This window comes from Jaculus jaculus, chromosome 2, assembly GCF_020740685.1.
Source record: "Jaculus jaculus isolate mJacJac1 chromosome 2, mJacJac1.mat.Y.cur, whole genome shotgun sequence".
Taxonomy (NCBI): Eukaryota; Metazoa; Chordata; class Mammalia; order Rodentia; family Dipodidae; genus Jaculus; species Jaculus jaculus.
Genome location: NC_059103.1, coordinates 97,651,032 through 97,666,095, shown reverse-complemented (window position 1 = coordinate 97,666,095; position 15,064 = coordinate 97,651,032). Strand labels below are relative to the sequence as shown.

The 15,064-nt window shown below is 38.2% G+C and overlaps 1 protein-coding gene across 4 annotated transcripts in view; it reads left to right on the top strand.

Annotated features, from left to right (window-relative positions):
• Npnt (nephronectin) overlaps nt 1-15,064 on the top strand; it is an 83,653-nt gene that overhangs the window by 38,296 nt on the left and 30,293 nt on the right. For 2 of the 4 annotated variants that reach the window (XM_045142874.1, XM_004662996.2), the window contains 6 exons: nt 2,091-2,183; nt 6,817-6,909; nt 11,145-11,264; nt 12,238-12,357; nt 14,493-14,627; nt 14,923-15,045. In XM_045142874.1, the coding sequence (XP_044998809.1) occupies nt 2,091-2,183; nt 6,817-6,909; nt 11,145-11,264; nt 12,238-12,357; nt 14,493-14,627; nt 14,923-15,045 (684 nt within the window). The remainder of the gene's footprint in view (nt 1-2,090; nt 2,184-6,816; nt 6,910-11,144; nt 11,265-12,237; nt 12,358-14,492; nt 14,628-14,922; nt 15,046-15,064) is intronic. The other 2 variants (XM_004662997.2, XM_004662999.2) reach the window with 1 other exon arrangement.

Sequence of the window (15,064 nt, the reverse complement as noted above, 5' to 3'; positions counted from 1 at the left end):
CATTTCTCAGTGATAAGGCCTGGATATTACAGAATACCTTGCTTTGGGGACGTGTTTGAAAAACTACACACAGTACGACACCTGTCTCCCATGTGTGATTCAATGGGAGTCATAGTGGAAGGCCTTCTAGATGGTTCGTTACTTCTCACACAAATTAATATAACATTTTTTTCTTTGAATTTAATGCCGTATCTACAGTTGTAAGGATTTTTCAAGTGGATGTCTCTGCATCTTACCTTCTTTTTGCAAGCACCTTATAGATTGCTGCATCTTATAGATTGATAGTCACACAGAATCCAGTTGGCATAACAGATAGACAGCAAAGGCCTAAAAGTAAAACTAGCAAGTAAGCGCTATGGGGTTCCAGGAGAGACGAGGGCCAGAGTTGAGTGAGTAGCTTGAGGAAACAACAAATGCAATGTGTGCTTCTGTCTTGAAGGAATCTCTACAGCAGTGATGTTTAAAAAGGAATTAATCACATGCCAAAAATGGAGAAGAACATGGGCAGATGTCAAGGGTCATTGTGAACCCTCTCTCCCTAGGTCCTCAAGGCCTATCTGTTTTTTACTCATTGATTACTCAGGCCTGCTTCTTCTCATCATACATGCAAATCATAGTTGTCTGTGTCTTATCTGAACACTGATTTCATGTGTATTTGCTTTCTCTGCCTGTAGACTCTTTCCAGCCCATTCCACATATGATCACCATGCGCATATTCCTAAACTTTGATGTTACGTGCTGATTCTCCTGCTGATCACACAGTTACAGAATCCTTCTGTTTCCTACAGATAAGACTAGACCTCAGTTTGAAAGTTTAGGAACACCATCACTGATACCACTCGCAGATGATTGCATTCAGCTGCCCAGTTTACAGTTTACCCATTATCTTGGTTGCTTCAGCCTCCTGAGTGACCCCTAGTTAAGCTGTGGTCCATGTGGGTACATAGTACTCTCTCCTCTCTTGCTTATCCACATGCTGCAGGATAGAGCATAAATGTTTTCCACATCAACATATGATCATTTCTTCATATATTTTATATTTGTCATCTACTCAAAAATAAATGTTGCCTTGAATAAAAACATGTAAATTTTGTTGCTTTATGTAGATTGTTGGCACATTAAAATCTGTAGCCATGCTAACAATTTTTTTTCATATACTGTAGTATCTGTCCTAACATCATGAACATATTGGGTATGATATAGAACAACATTTCTCAGTCTTGGCACCATGGCACTTTGGTGTTGTTTGGATACTTTGTTTAGGAGTGGGCTGGCAGAGCACTGGCAATGCAGCAGCACCCCTGTCCTCTAGCACATCCCAGGAGAACCAAAATGTCTCCCCACGTTGCCAAATATCCAGAATGGACAACGGGAGTCCCAGTTAAGAACCACTGGCACACAGCAAACAGAATAAATTCCAGACCGAAGTGATAATTTACAGCATTTTAGGGTCTTGAAAGAAGTCAGTGTGATGGATAGGCAAGAGTAGGTTAAGCTGAGAATTTTCTATTTGCTGTGGTAAGCCACAGAAAACTATTACATATCAAACAGCAATTGTTACGCCTCTTAGGGCTAGGAAAAAATCAAGGAAGATGGAAATACCTTCGAATAAAATAGGCTAAAGAACATTGTCTTAGTTTCATTTTTAATCACTTTATACTTAGAACATAATTTCCAATAAAGTAAACAGTTCATTAAATTGGACATTTATTTTTCTTTTAACCATCCTAGTCATAAAACCAAGAATTTCCCACACATTAGAAAAACTATTTTGATAAAGTATATTTGAGAGGATGAGTTTGAAATTGTGGCTGTAGTTTTGGTTAAGTTGTTACTATTGGCAAGTGGTCATTATGATTGTGCATATTTTTACTTTTATAATTTGCAGATTCTCATTTATAAGGACACCTACAAAAAAAATGTGATACCCACAAACAGAACATGTAACCATACATTATACATGCTCATGTGCATATATAAAGTGTAGACAGTTCTTAGTCTTTTTGTTATCACAGTAGCCCATGGCATGAAAGCTCTATGGCAGATGTGCTGCTGGCCTAAAACTGATGCATGCTCTCCTCTTTCTACAGCTGTGTGCCAACCACAGTGCAAACATGGAGACTGTATTGGGCCAAACAAGTGCAAGTGTCACCCTGGATATGCTGGAAAAACCTGCAACCAAGGTAGGATAACGGTCTGAAAGCCACTTTGTTGAATTTGTCTATTTGTGCCAAATTAAAAAATTTAAACTCTCCTCACAAGCTTGTTTCTATAGCTGTTTGTCCCAAGTGTGTGAACTGCCATTTTTCTGGTAGAGCATAGTATCATGGTAGTAATAATAATAATGATAGTAAATCTTACGAAAACATATTTTTCTCAAAGGGTGAGTAAATGAATTATATCCTTTTACTGTTATTCAACTGATACTAATTAAAATGTACTTTAACAAGAGAGTGGTAATATCCATAACATAGAGGACCTTTATTCTGGGATTTCTTATTTCTCCACTTATCAATTGGGAAGTCTGAGCCAACATCAGACTCCAGATTCTAATCCCCTTTACCAGAAACAAGGTAAGAAATTTGGTTTCTCTGAGCCTATTGCTTGTGTACTTAAATCTTCCCTTGATTGTTGACTATCTTAGAGTGCTCCTGATAAAAATGAAAATGTTTATTGATTTGGCAAGAGTTTTCAAAAAATATTTATTTTATTGATTTGAGAGAGAGAATATATATATGTGTGTGTGTATATATATATATATATATATATACACACATATATATATATATGTATATGTATATATACATGTATATATACATACACACATACACATATATGGAGAGAGAGAATGGGCATGCTAGGGCCTCCAGCCACTGCAGATGAACTCCAGATGCATGTGCCACCTTGTGCATCTGGCTTACATGGGGCCTAGGTGATCAAATCTCGGTCCTTTGGTTCTGCAAGCAAGGGCATTATGCACTAAGCTATCTCTTCAGTCCACAAGAGATTTTTAAAAAGCACTCTTTTGGTTCTTCCAGGTAGGGTCTTGTTCTAGTGCAGGCTGACCTGGAATTCACTATGTAGTCTCAGGGTCGCCTTGAACTCACAGAGATCCTCTTACCTCTACCTCCTTAGTCTTGAGATTAAAGGCATGTGCCACCATGCCCAGCTCTTAATAGCACTCTTTTATGAAGCAAACAATTGATAAAATGCTCCATATATATGTATATTATGTTATAATCTATATGTCATATAGATGTGTTATATGTAATTATATAATCTATTTTTATGTTTGACGAATGTTAGGAGGTAGAGTGCTATTTATTATAATTAGGCATCAGTTATAGCAAATTATTTTTCCATTTTTAATTGAGAAGTCTAAAGCTCAGGGATATTATGGGTCTTGCCCAAGTTCACAGAATTAGTTGGTAAAGGAGATCATCTTAGAGCTATTTTTTATATAATCTATATTCTTTCTGTCACTGTAGTTTTAGATGGAAAAAATATAAGTGGAAATGTAATCCTCTTACTCTTCCTAGAAAATCAGACAAGGTTTGTTTTCTAAATTAATTTACCTGCAAATTTCAACTACTAGGAGTTAACAAGCTAGAAACAACAAAAAAAAATTAATGTTAAGTTTTACTTTAAAAATAAAAAGATTAGAGTCAGTTTAACTTATGTTCCAATTAAATACTGTGGGTAGAGCTGTCCCATGTATATTAGATTGTATCTGATAGAGAAACACTTCATCTGATGCTAATTCTAGAATGCTGCTCTCGGTGTGCCATGTAAACCAGGATTTAAAGGCACTTGTTTTTTTTCAGTGCTAGGAATTGAACCCAAGGCCCCGTTGTATTCTAGGCAGGTGCTCTGCCACTGAGCTACATTCCCAGCTAGACATTTCCTACAGCACCCAAAACACTAGTATCTGAAAGTGTGTGTAATTCACAAGATGAAATCTGTGCTAGTCAACTATGACATCCATTGTTAGGAGGGGTTGCTGCTCTAAATTATGTTCTTATTTTATGTTATTTTATTTATAACTGAGTCCCAATCTTCTTGTTTTTATGTTTATTTTGAATTTACCAAACACATATGCATAGTATTTTTCTTATTATCTGTGTCATCTTCTAAAATTCCACTGATTTTCCTTCCACAGCTTATTATCCACAGTAGCAGCATGTTAGGGTCTGGTTCTTGAGGCACCAGTAATCATCTCAGAATCTCAGTACACCTCTCTTTAAAGTGGCAAATACAGACTCTCAGAGATGTCATGAATATGTCAACACTACAAAACCTTACTTTCCTAATACCTGGAATTTGTATAAAGAAGGCTATATTAAACCAAGTTATTTTGAAGGTTACTGAGAGTTTATTTAAATGTATTTGCAGGGCCTAAATAACTATTTTTTTTTTTTTCAAAAACAGTGCTCTATCACTGAGTATTATTTAAAAAAAAAAACAGTTTACCATGCACTTTCTCCAGTAACATAACATGTACCTATTTTTCTAAAGAAAGTTTGTAGACACCAAGTTAAAAATGTTGTCTCTCAAATCCATAGTCCTTAGGGAAAAGATTGATTGGTAATAAAATAGGCTTCTACACCTGCAAAATACAGCTAACCCTGAAAATGTAATTTCAAATTCAATCTTGAAAACAAAGCCCCAGCTTAAAGTAAGCTGCTGAGATTCCCTCATCTCTGAGTCTTCCTGCAAACAGGCAGCTGTGCAAATGCATGACAGGAAGGTCTGTGGTCCTGCAGAGCCAAGGGCTTTGTTGGTCTCTTGGATCTCTGAGTTCCCAAAAACTATGAGTAAATATTTTACATATGCTAAGTGCGCATTACATACTTGTTAAATGAGTGACCGGTTCATATGTTTGCTGGTTTTAGTAGCTGTAAGAACTTGAGTGCATTCCATGGAGACTTCTGACCCAACGTCTTGAACCCCTGGTAGGTGGAGGAGTTGTGAAGAGTGACCTCGGGTAGTGTGAGATCAGCTCACAGTTCATGGAGCAAATTGTTCAGAACTGCCACCTAAGACATTAACTTAGCTTGCTTCCATCTGGGCCCACACATTTTTAATAAAGTAGAAAACATGCCTCAGAGATGTGGGAAATCAAATCAATTTTTTTCCTTAAGGAGAGAAAAGCCAAGAAGCTATAAATTTGAATAATTTCATATAACTGTAAATTATTCTTTGATTGAAAGTAAGTTAGGCCTGCAATCACTTAGAATTTTTCTGTAAGACTGTCAGGAACTAGCTTGAATAAACAAGTGCTTGCCTAGTGCTTTTGAGAGCAGCCTGTAGAGCAACCAGAGTAGCTGAGCAAGCTGTACTTCTTCCAGCTGACTTGAACCCCTTGTCTTCCCTGGGACTGCTCTGGGTGGCTTGCTGTTCCCTGAGTCATTTTCTGGATTTGGTGAACCATGATCGGTTGTAGTCATGGCTTTGGACTGATCATAAACATGCTCTGCAAGGCACAGGACACCTTTCACAGTGAATGAAATTCTAACTAAATTCTCACAAGATTATATTTGATCCTTTGTTTTTCTCCCTTTATTCTCTGGGAATTTTATCATGCATAGTTTCTCTTTTTTTTTTGTTGGGGGAGGGGGAAGAGGATTAGGTAGTGTCTTGCTCTAGATCAGACTGACCTGGAATTCACTTTGTAGTCTCAGGGTGGCCTCAAACTATCAGCAATCCATCCACCTCTGTCTCTGGAGTGCTGGGGCATGTGCCACCACACCCGGTAGTTTCTTTTCTTCTTGAATCTCTCTACTTATACAAATAAAAAAGTATACTAATATGTCATCTTATATTAACTTTCTCACTGGAGAATTATTTTATCATGTAGATATATATCCTATTATTGCATAATTTTCGAATAGAAAGTGAGTTTATTGCATATTATATATTAATTTCAAAAAAGTAATGTGAAATTATCAGTTACTAATATCTTTGCTTGGTCTGTGTTTCATGTTGAAGTCCTTATCCTAAGAAAAGAATAGAACAATAATATTAAATTGTTGTATAAATTTTGGTTTCAAATCAGAAAGTTGATTGCTATAATAAGCATAATTGTTCAGTGCTTTAACTCTTTACTTTTTGAATGATGTATGATTTCAACTTCAGAAACTCATGTTTTATTGTTTAAAAAGTTTAACTGGTTGGTGAAGCATAATGTCATTGCATTTGACTCTACTTTGAGTATTATACACCTTATAACATGTGGTAAATTAATAATATAAACACTTAATATTTTACATAAAGATTCTAATATTTGTTCTAATTAAATGTGACCCAGATGTGACATAAGTTCTTACTTTTGAATGAAAGCATTGATGATCCCCCATGCTACAATATGAATAAGGTTCTTGTATAAAGTAAAAGCTTTTACATAATTTTGGAATATTTTAAACTATTATCAACAAAGATATAGGGAAAAAAATCTCAAAGTTGGTTATTTAAAACTTTAATATCCTTAGATAGAAGAGGTTAATTGTAGTTAGTATTTATATCATTTGATTTTTTTTTTCTTTCTGTTGATGACTAAAATCATTTTGTAAGTCCTTTTTCATATTTAAATGGTATGGGGATAATGGATAATTAATTTATATTGTTATATTTCCTTTTGGAAGGAAGATGGCTATCATAAAACAAAGCAGAATTAAAAGTGTTTGTAAAGTACCTAAAGAGTTCTGTTAAACTCTATCAGCTTTATGTAATTGTTTGATATATACTTGTAAAGATTTTTAGGGATAACATTGACATCAGTTCAAAGTTGACTCTTATTACCTTCTCCCTGCTGTGAAGACGAGCCATTCTACCCAACTCCTCTTGACCAAGGCAGTGAACAGCCTCTTTTCCAACCCCTGGACCATCAAGCCACAAGTTTACCTTCACAGGGTGAGCGTGCATTGTCTCAGGTGGTCACTCCTCCCACCGGCACGGCTTTCCGCAGCTGTGCCACTTCTTGCCAATGTTCTGAAGACTGGTCCAGAAGTGCCCAGCCTTCAGCCTGCACTTGTGAAGCAAGCCGCAGGAATTGCCCCTTGTGCTAATGCTCTGTGGCCCTGAAAAAAAAAGCATGGAGCCTTCACCCTCCTTTTACTGTGTCAGATATCATTCCTTTTCCTTTTCTTTCCTGGATTTTTCAAATGTCTTTTTTTAATTTCAGTCAGACAGCAAGATAACTATTATTTTCATATGTCAGTCAGATCAGAAATTCCAAAGCAACTAAGATTGAGGATTTGATGCTTTTGCTGGGTAGATTTTAGAAGTAATTTAGTCCTATTCTCCTTTGCCATCTGTTTGAAGCATAGACTTTTAGATTTTCCTAGAACTCAAACCACACATGAGCTTCTTCCTTTCAGTATGCATGTTTCCTTTTTAATGTTATAAAGCATATGTTCTGGTTCCAATTAGTTGTTTTAATGGCAAGCCATTAAAAGTACCTGGGTCTTAGCAACCAGTCGGTATTAGAGGGACATAATTCCTGCCTCATTTGCCTGTGGGGTAGGGTAAGTATGAGAACAGGATCATCCAAAATAGCAATGACTTCATAGTGTTGGGAAAGTAAAGGGGTAAAATAATTTTATAGTTCTAAGGGATTTTATTCTTCACCCCATTCTTAGGCTTAGAAAACCTGAAATAAAGTAGTTTTTTAATAATTATTGTCTCTCTGCCAGTAGGGAACTTGATATATTTGGGCATATTCTATCTATGTGAGAAATTGGGGTACTGAGATTAGTTGCAGTTACTCATAATTTAAATGCTGAAAAGTGTAGAAGCTGGTATATTGACATCAGTTTACCTACAACCTTACTTTAGTCAGTTAACGTTTTAAAAGTTAGACTTCTGAAACATTGCCCAGTTTCAGCTTCAAAGGATTTTGATGAAAAGTCTAAATACATTAAAATGAATGAAAGATTATTTTCTTTAAAGCATTGAGTTATTTTATTTGATGACTCTTTTGCCACTTTTCCCAACCTACTTTTCAATGTCTGCATGCTAATAAGATTTCTGATTCTTTTTTTCCCTTGAAGTGTAATAATAATGCTATGCAGCTTGCATTCCTGTTCAAGACCAGCTATCTTCTGGCTTCCCCTTCCTCCCCTGAGTGCCTCATTCCAAACCCTGCTTAAATGTACCCCTGAGAGTAATGCTCTTCATTAATTATATGCATAATACTTAAAGTTTTTGAGTGTAAGTGGTTTAATTATAAAATTATATACTTTGGTTTGAGATAAATACACTATAGAATTAAACTTTGGTGTAAGATAAATACAAGATATAATACATTAAATTTTTTATTACAGATTTTCCTTATAATTTATATCCTATTATAAACTTCCAAAATAGAGAAGATTTAAGTAAACTTAGCAGCATTGAAGTTTTATTTCCTAAGTTCTCTTGTCAACTTGTAAGTTTTATGTGAAGCAGTGCTGATCAAGGAGAGATGTTGTGTTTATTGTAGAGGGGTATTTACCATAACTGAGAAACCCCATTGACTTAATTTGACAACTAAACCAGCATGAGTGCTACATTTTTCAGAAATAGCACATATGAATTCAATTTTATGAGCAAGCATAATTACAGTCTAGAAACTCTCAAGAAAATTGAGGTGAAAGAGGTTCCTCACCAGGATACTAGATGCATTTGGTCTTTTGATGCTACAGAATCTTCTATTTGCTCAGTGTTGATAGACACAGATGACTGGAACTTATTTTATAATGTCTTCCATGGTCTTGGTAACAGACATTGTGATGTTGCTAGGAGACATCTGCTTGAGACAGATGGGACCATGGTGGCAGCCATCAGGGATACTAACACCAGCCACCTGTCAGAGGAATAACATCCAGGCCATTAACAGCTGTTAGAGCACCTCTTTCTCAAATTGCTTTCCACATATTTGGATATTACGTGCCAGTTAATAATAGGCAATATAACCAACATATACACTGAAAAAGCTGTATACTTTCTTCTTTGTCTCTGTTTTTATATGGCATGATTCTCAGATTTTAAAAATTATGACAGCAAAAAACCGATTATGACAGCTAACTGGTTTTTATTTCCTTTAGTTTTATGATTACTAACTCTTTGCCATGGGAAGGAAAGGATAAATTTGTATTAAAGCCAGTGTCTTTAAGTCTGCTGAGAGGCCCAGCCATGATTATGAAGAGTCCCACAGTGATCCTAAGGGTCCATTATTGACCAGTGCTGGCCAGGTTGTAGCAGAGCTGCCTCAGCTGGGTTTTAGCTTTATCCAAAAGACACCGTGTCTGGAGAAGTTTCCCTCTGCCTTCAGTACTCTGTGCTTGTGAATGCCAGGAGCTAAAACCATCTGACCAGTCCCATCAACAACCCACAGAGCTTCCTGTAGTTCTCTAAAAGCAAACCTAGGAAATCTGAAATTGACACTCAAAGATCTATCAGTAGTCTTCTTCTTCTCGCCCTGCAGAATTGAGTCTTACTGTCTGTTTTATTGTGCTGGCTTATCAAACACAGAAAAATATTTAAAATACATAGATTTTCTCTTACACTCAGGTTTAAGTACTCCATACAATAATATCAATCAAAGATGTCTCAAAGCCAGTGTAACTGGAGGAATGACATTAGGAATGATAATAAGAATTATCATTAGAAGATGAGAGAAGTTTCCCTATTCAAGTTTTTAATAGATTTTGAAGCACAACATAGAAGAATTTCAGAAAGGGAGAGTTTCTCAGTCATTCCTTCTTGATTGTTACTTCATTTAACAAAGGGAGAAACCAAATTTTTTGATTCTATAATCTACAAGGTACCTTCTATGAGAAAAAATTTTTGAAATATTTAAAATGTGATTCTGTTTTGAAAACTCTTGACTGAACAAGAGACAATAAACAGGGAACCAGACAGTGGAAGAAAACATAAGACATGACAAAGGTATTTGCTTTTTTTATTTAACCTTCCCAGGATTTGCCCAGCTGGGATTTTGCTTACACTTGCATTAAGGGTAGAAGAAAGACCAAGTTGGAAAGTCAGTAACATATGAAAACATTCTTAGGTGTAATAATAATTTGGTAATTTTAAAACATTGTCATTGAGTGTGTCACTTAAGTGAAATATTACAAATTTCTAACATACAAGCAAGTCAGATATAATTTTGATTAGATCTAGAAACAACCTTGAAAGTAGATTTATCTATATTCAGTGACATGGATTAATAGATAATTAAATTATGCTAATCAGGTACTTAGGCTGGTCTTTCCAGACAAAATAAACATGTGGTAAAATTTCTTTTTAATGAACTCTGTTATGGGCATGACTATTTCAATGTTTATATGTCATTGTGACGTTTATGTTCACTTGAGGCAGTGTTCAACTAGAGCTGGAAAGCATTTATAATGTGGAATCTATTAATTCATTTCATATTGATATTTAAACAAATAAACATAAAATACATAATGATATATTATCCATTAGTATTTCCATATGCTTTTAACTGCCAGATGAATAAAAATGTGTTGGAGGTTCTGCTTTTTTAAAAAAATTAATCTATGACTTGAATGGATTATTAAGTAGGAAACTGGATTTTCTTCTTTACGAGATCAGTACAGAATCTAAAGAATAGACCAACAAAACTTCAATAGTGATCACTCTAATACATGTAGTTTTTTACTGCTCTGGAAGCCACTGTTATCCTTTGAGAATGCAAAAGCAGTCTCATGGATTAAAATTAGTGAATTTTCTGAGAACGAAATATGCTTGTGTCATTTTCAAACAGAGCAGACAAGGCCTCAGTAGAGTAGGATCCATTATCAGAAGTGAATCTAGTAATAGAACACAGTCACTCATAGAGGGTAGTGCACCTCTTCTCATGAGGAGGCCAGTATGCTGTTGGGATGTGGCTAGGGGTGGGGAGGTAGGAGCTTATCTGTGAGGAGAGTCCTCCTAACAGACCTACAAAGGTCACAGCAGATCCTGGTTGGCCCTAGGTGACATCCAAGTTAAGAACACCTGAGCAAGCTGTATCTCTTAAGTATGATGGCTGCCATGTCTCAACCCATTTTTCCTCATTTGTCCACGCTGAGAGGTATTTTCAACATTGTACGTTAGTGCTGAAGTTTGAGATTTTTCTGCTTCACCCCACATTCTTCCAGATCTAAACGAGTGTGGCCTGAAGCCTCGGCCCTGTAAGCACAGGTGCATGAACACTTTCGGCAGCTACAAGTGCTACTGTCTCAACGGATACATGCTGATGCCGGATGGGTCCTGCTCAAGTATGTCAAGAATCTTAACTGTTCTCTAAGTCCTTGAGGCTTGATTTCTGACATGCTCTAGTAGCCTGCCTCTGGGAAAGTGACCTCCTGAGCCCTCCTGAAGAGGATGTGAGCGTTTATACATGTGCCCGAGGAACTGAAAGTCAAAGTCAGAAGTACCAATTTTAGATGTTTAACATTCTTTTACTGTCGGTCAACACCAAGTTGATTTGGAAATGGTATTTACAGGAAGAATCACAAAGAAGTGGGTATTTTTCTAAAGTTTTTCCTAACACATTTATCTGTCTTTCCCCTGGGTATAGAAGAGACAACTCAGAGGAACACTACTCATATACCAGATAAAGTTTTGTATATGTTCCTTAATTCTTAAAAAAAAAAAATTCCAAACGTCAGGCCTGGGGAGATGGCTCAGCAGTTAAAGGTGCTTGCTTGCAAAAAGCCCAAATTCATTCCCCAGCACCCAAGCAAAGCCAGATACAAAGTGGTGCAAATGTCTGTGATCCCAACATATGTATGGTCATGGGAGGTAGAGTCAGTCAGAAGAGCCCAAAAGCTTACATGGCAGTTAGACCAGTGCACATGCAGCAGCAAACAAGAGAGACCCTCTCGCATGAGGCAGGTGGAAAGGAGAGGGAAAACACCCCAGCTTGTTATCTGGTCTCCACTCATGTCCACACACACATTGTACACGTCCACATATACATGCACATAAGTAAACAAACAAGCCAGAGTGAAAAATATAAAGGTCTTCTCCAGGTGGTAATGGAGCTGCTTCTCTTCTCAGTCATCCTTGCCAAAGGAGGCATCTTTCTTTTCCCCCAATTTGTCCATTCTGTAGAATGTTGGCTAATGGAAGCCTCTTTCTCTTCACTGTTCATCCATACAACTGCCTTAATGAAGTGTGGGTAAGAACTTATTTAAATTACGTATTTGTTTCCTGCCACATGAGGTCAGCCAGTCACTTTCTTTCCAGGTGCCCTATCATGTTCCATGGCAAACTGCCAGTATGGCTGTGATGTAGTCAAAGGGCAAGTCCGATGCCAGTGTCCTTCCCCTGGTCTGCAGCTTGCTCCTGATGGGAGGACCTGTGTGGGTGAGTTGCAGCATCTGGTGTCTCCCTCAATAACCTCCACAGGGTTAAGGAAGATGGTGGAATGACATGGGAATACAGGAATCAGGTTGGCATCTAACTATCTTCCAGAAGATGTCAGATGTTTCAGAGAACTGTTGAAAGAACCGTGAAAACCTTGTTCTATAAGCCTGTGAGAACAGAGTGAGCTTTAGACAAAGGGAACCTCATGTGCAAATGCATGGAGGTTTAGCAGAGCACAATGTTCACGGAAACAAGACCACCAGATTTCTAGAATCTGGACAGTAGAAGTAATGAAGGGATGAAGCTGACCAGGCCAACAGGTTTAGTGTTAATATTATGTTTCCAGAAAATTAATGAGGTAGTATAGAGTTGAGGCAAAGTTTATGTTTTCTAAACCTACCCCTGGTATACCCTAGCTATGTACCCTGTTAGAAAAAGGACTTCCTTCCTTTGAGCTTCGGTCTTTCTCTCTCCCCCCCCCCTTTTTTTTTTGAGGCATTTTTGGTGTGTGAAAGTGTGTGTGAGTGAGAAAAATAGCACACCAGGGCTTCCAGCTACTGCAGCAGAACTCCAGATGCATGCTTCCCCTTGTGCACATGTATGACCTTGACTTGTGTTACTGTTTGTCTGGATTACATGGGACCTGGAGAGTCCAACATGAGTCCTTAGGCTTTGCAGGCAAGCACCTTAACTGCTAAGCCATTTCTGTGGCCAGGTTGCAATTTCTCTAACATAAAAATAAAGCTAAACAGCCCATTGTGAGTGTCAAATGATATCACATGATCAAAGAGTTCAGTACAGTACCAGGTGTGTGGGAAATACTTTGTGGAGGCCTGTACTAATTACATGATACTTGCTGAGTAGTTTCTGTGTTCTTCTGTGCTAGGTGCTGGGTATGCAGCAATGGATAAAAGTACAAAAGGTGGGCTGGAGAGATGGCTTAGCGGTTAAGCGCTTGCCTGTGAAGCCTAAGAACCCCGGTTCGAGGCTCGGTTCCCCACGTCCCACGTTAGCCAGATGCACAAGGGGGCACACGCGTCTGGAGTTCGTTTGCAGAGGCTGGAAGCCCTGGCGTGCCCATTCTCTCTCTCTCCATCTGTCTTTCTCTCTGTGTCTGTCACTCTCAAATAAATAAATAAAATGTAAAAAAAAAAATAAAAGTACAAAGGGTTTTCATCTGTAGTAAGGAAGAGAAGACAAAAAAAAAAAGTAGTAATAAAGTTGAACTATACTGTTGACATGAGTTAGTAAAAAGGAAAGAAGGAAACCCCAAACCAGAAGGTTGTACTATAGGAAATAGTGAAAACCCCAAAGTAAGATCTGGGCCGTTAGCTACTTGAAGAACCTGCCAAGAGGCGAAACTGTTGCAGGGGTCTGCAGGGAGGGAAACTGGCCTGTATGAGATATTTCAGTTTCGATTTTTGAGTCTCTTTGTGTAAGCCACACTCACCCTGAACTTCCTGGGAAGGCTGGGCTTGCCTCAAGCTCAAGACCCTCCTATTTCAGCTTCACAAGTGCCAGGATTACAGACGTGTTCCGCCATGCTGGACAGTGTCAGGTTTTAAAGACGTGTCTGCGACTTAAATGCAAAGTGTGGGGAGGTGGGACTGGTGTTTCAGACACAACCAGCGAGTTGGGTGAGGACTGCTTATTGCAGGGCCTTCAAAATGACCTGGGCACAAAATTTGGGTTTAATTCAAAAAAGCAAATCGCAACTGTTGAAAGGTAGTAAAGCATAGTAATGATCTGATCTTGTGATTTAGTGAAATAAAATTTGGACAGTTTGGTAAGGAGTGCTTTGGAGGAGATAAGATTAGCAACCAATAGACTCTATCAGTCTCATGTAGGAGAAGGTGGCTAGGAATAGAGAGCAGTGATAGTGAGTAGATAGGTTACTACAATTTTTCAGAGGTAGAATGAACTAGACATGATTGAGGAGTTGTCACACAGGATTGGCAAGGCTGCAGTATATGCTACTGTAGGTGTGAGAAAAGAATAGCTGCTCTGTTGGGTGGTTAGAAGCTGGAGTTTAACAATGTGTATTTGGCAGTAGGGGTGACCAGCTAGATGCAGTTATGATGAACTGTGGCTAACCTTGCCCTCACGCTTCCTAAGATGCACTCACTTGTTTCCAGATATTGATGAGTGTGCTACAGGAAGAGTCTCCTGCCCTCGGTTTAGGCAGTGTGTCAACACATTTGGGAGTTACATCTGCAAGTGTCATAAAGGCTTCGACCTCATGTACATTGGAGGCAAATATCAATGTCACGGTAATGAAATTCACCCATCCCTTAATGGTCTTTCTTCTTGTAGCACTGAAAGGTCTCATAACTGGTGATGGCTGCGATGTTAGAGACGGGGCAGGGGTGGGTACAGGCACTAAATTAAACAAGCCAACCAGGGTCTGCTTCACCCAGTAGTTGTTCTGTTGTAAAGCACCTGAACTGTATCCTTTCACTTCCCTGCTGATTGGACATGGGTCTTAGCTTTGCAGAAGCAGTGTTTGCTCTCAGGCGTCATATTTATTTCCTTAATGAACCACTTGTTTTCCTTCTCCTGGTGCAGATGTGGACGAATGCTCCCTCGGGCAGCATCAATGCAGCACCTCTGCTCAGTGTTACAACGTGCACGGGTCCTACAAGTGCAAATGTAGAGACGGATACGAGGGCGATGGGCTGAATTGTGCATGTGAGTGACACTTGCCTCC